The sequence below is a fragment of the Vicugna pacos genome, chromosome 16, assembly GCF_048564905.1.
Source record: "Vicugna pacos chromosome 16, VicPac4, whole genome shotgun sequence".
Classification (NCBI taxonomy): Eukaryota; Metazoa; Chordata; class Mammalia; order Artiodactyla; family Camelidae; genus Vicugna; species Vicugna pacos.
Window position 1 is genome coordinate 33,943,478 of NC_133002.1, and position 3,466 is coordinate 33,946,943.

At 59.8% G+C, this 3,466-nt stretch overlaps 1 protein-coding gene across 1 annotated transcript; it reads right to left on the bottom strand.

Annotated features, from left to right (window-relative positions):
* Positions 1–1,297: 1,297 nt before the first annotated feature.
* Positions 1,298–3,466, bottom strand: CSF3 (colony stimulating factor 3). Its single transcript, XM_006214268.3, has 4 exons — positions 3,318–3,466; positions 2,836–2,943; positions 2,559–2,705; positions 1,298–2,227 (listed from the first exon to the last, which is right to left on the bottom strand). Exons 1-4 carry the CDS (start codon positions 3,432–3,434, stop codon positions 2,063–2,065), a joined length of 537 nt encoding a protein of 178 aa, XP_006214330.2. The 5' UTR covers positions 3,435–3,466; the 3' UTR covers positions 1,298–2,062.

Sequence of the window (3,466 nt, forward strand, 5' to 3'; positions counted from 1 at the left end):
CGTGACTGTAAGTGCGGTCAGGGCCCGCGTCTGGTGGGGTGGGGAACGCTGTTTTCTCCTTGGCATCCGTGCGCCATGGCCCAGGAAGAGGCTCAGTCCTGTGGCTGTGGAGGAAGGAGGAGGAGGTGCAGAGGAGGGCCGGGCTCAGGTTCCCGTGTTTGTCTGCTCAGTAGGGGCAGGGCATGGCGATGGGAGCAGCTTCCCTTCCTCATTCCTGCCCGCCGTCTCCCCTCACCCCACTTACTCTGAAAAGGGAGAGGTTTTGGCTACGGGCCTCGCTGGTGCTGGGGTAGGGTGTCCTGTTCTGACGTTCCCTGGCCTGGCCAGGCCCCACCCGAAGTCTGCCTGGCCCCAGAGTTTGCTCTGTCCTCCCCAGAGGGGTGAGGGGGGTGAGGGCAGGAACTCTGTTTAACCTTTCCTCTCCTGCTCCACACGTCTCCAAGCTCCGGTTCCTTCAGGACCAACCTGCGAGGGAGGTGACTCCCTGAGCCATGAAGCTGGGGACTCCAGCCCCACTTAGCCAGACCCTGCTTCTCATGAGCCTGATGGGGAAGGAAGTGGGCGGGGCTCAGGAGCCGAGGATGGAGAGTCTTGAGAGGGGACTCGGTTGGCCCCAGGGCCTGGTGGAGGCACCCTGGAGCACACGTGCGTCTTCGGCTGAGGGCACAGAGAGGTTTGTGCCGTGACACAGCCTCTCCTTCTCCCTAGGTGTGAGCTCAGGCCCCTTCAGCCGTGAGGCTGAGACGGCAGGAAAGCAGCAGGCTCCCTGCAGGTCAGAGGCAGAGCTTGATGAGGGAGAGACAGACGCACAGAGCCTGGAATTTGGGGTCTGACCCAAGTTGTCACCTTGAACTCAGCTCCCTAATCTGTAGAAGGCCCTTCATAATTCTGTATTTGTGGGCAGCTGAGAGCATGGATGGACTGAGGTGTGTGGAAGATGGTAAACTGACGAGCCCTGTGCAAATGTGAAGTACTCCCTTGTTTCAGACCAGCGTCTGTCTGTGTCTGGACTGCTGAGCCCCCCACCCCTCCTCCCAGCCCACTCCCTCCTCTCCCAGTACCTGCCCACTGCCTTCGTCCTCCCCACTAAGCTGTGGCTCCTGTGGGCAGGGACCACAGCTGCCTCGCTCACCACCGTGTCCTGGCACCTGCAGAGTGGGTGCCAGATGAAGACATGCCGGAGAAATGGGTGCCCCCCTGCCCACACCTCCTCCTCCCTTCCTCGAGCCTCACCCACCATTCAGCTCCCCACCCACAAGCCCTGGCCAGGCACTAGCTGGACTCAAGAAGGAGGAAGGACATTTACTGGAGACAAGCACTTTTATTACCATGAATTTTGGCTACAATGAGGTGGAACACTGGGGCTTCCCTCTCAAGCCCGTCACATCTTCTCCCTCCCACGGTCCCAGTCCCCACGCTGCAGGGCAGAGAAGGACCATCCACTGGCCCTGAAGGTCAGAACCCTGACCCCAGTGAGTGGGGCTGGTAGTGCTTCCAGAAAAACAAGAGATGTTGGTGATGTCTGGACTCCCCATGTGAGGAGTCGAAACATGCCCCTCAAAAATCTTAAAACTTTGAGGGCCGCCAGGGTCAGGCATCCTGCTCCAGCTGCCTCTGCAAGTGAAGGGGACGCGAGGGGGAGCAGCACAGGCCATGTTGAGGGGAGTAAGAGGTGCGAGGACCCAGTTGGGGAACACGGCTGTTTAAATATTAAACAGGGCTGTCTTGTCTCCCATGTGGGAGATTTCCTGATGCTTCCAAGGGCCCCGAGGTGGGCACCCTCAGGGTAGAGGTTCACTGCTCTTCCAGTGCCCACCTCGGGGCCAGGCAGGGAGCAGTCGCAGGAATTAATACTTGGTATTTACCAACTACCTCCCAGTCCAGGGGACGGGAAGATAGGAGTTTTTCTCCCTGCTACAGGCGGGAGAATGAAACTTGGAGGTGGAGGGAAGGACCCAGGAGTCTGGGGCTCCTTTTTGTTCTTCCCCATCTTTAAATATTAAGTTTAAATAAGCATAAATATTAAATAGAGATAAATATGCTGGATGAGGGCAGGTTTTGCTCAGGGCTCGGCCAGGTAGCGCAGGACACGGTAGGCCAGTTCCAGGAAGCGCTGCAGTTTGGCTGCCACCAGGACCCCTCCTGCCCGGCGCTGGAAGGCCGAGGTGAAGGTCAGCGTGGTGCCTGGGGTGGGCGGTGAGGCAGGGGCCATCCCCAGGTCTTCCATCTGTGGGGGAAGATGAGGTCAGCAATCAGGCCCTGCTGAGTGGGTGTTGCTGCAGTGAGGAAACTCTAAGGGCTGATGGGCTGTGGAAGATAACGCATTAATGGTGGGCCCGGACCAGAACTGAGGTCTGTTTCAAGGTCCAGTGATCCACTCACGCCCTCAAATAGGGGTTGCGGAGCAGGGTCCTGGGTTGGGGTGGCAGCTCCCTCCATCTGGCGTTCCCCCAGAATGCTCCTGCCCGGGTTCTAAAGAACTCCGGAATCCCCAGGCTTGTAGCACAACCTTTGGGGACCAGCTCAGTCCAGGCCCCTAATGTCTCCCAGAGACTCACCTGCAGCCAGATGTTGGTGGCAAAGTCGGTGACGTCCAGCTGCAGCGTGTCCAAGGTTGGGGCTAACTCTGGGGAGATTCCTGCCAGGGCCTGCAGGAGGCCCTGGTAGAGGAAGAGGCCGCTGTGGAGTTGGATCAGGCAGCCTGTCTGGGAGGACAGAGTAGGAGAGTCAGGGGACGCTGCCCTGAGGGCCCCAGCTTGGAGTCTGGAGAACTGGGGAGCCTTCCAGATTATCCTTCCCTCCCCCTCCTCTCCCTTCTTCCCTGCAGACACTCACCAGCTGCAGGGCCTGGCTGGAGCAGCTGCTCAGGGAAGCCTGGGGGATGCCCAGAGAGTGCCCGAGCAGCACCAGCTCCTCAGGGTGGCACAGCTTGTGGGCGGCACACTGGGAGGGAAAGATGCCAAGTGAGGGGACTCGTTGGAGCCAGGCTGCTCCTCCTTCCCCAGTGCCCCCATCTCCCTGAGGTCTTCCCCTCCCCCCACATCCTGCCAAGCTTCTCAGCCCCTATCCGCAGTCCACTCCTCCGCCAACGTCTCCCAGCAGTGCCCCCAAGAGGCTCTCCCCCCTGTTCCTTGCCAGCCGCCCAGGGCTCTACCTCTCCTCATTTTCTTCCATTTGCGCTGTGTCTCTCCTCTCCCGTGTCCCTTCCTGATGCTGTTCCCACGGTTCTCTTTGCCTCCCTCTCTCCCTGCAGCGCTCCCCTGTGCGCCTGCTTCTTCCTGCAGCATCTCCCATCTGTCCACTCGCCTCTCACTCACCAGCCTCTCCTGTAGCTCAAGGCTATCAGCCTGGATTTTCCTCACTTGCTCTAAGCCCTTGAGCAGGAAGCTCTGGGGCAGGGAGCTGGCAGGGCCGAGGAGGGCGGCTTCTTGCATGGTCCAGAGTGCGCTGTGCCAGAGCAGCAGCT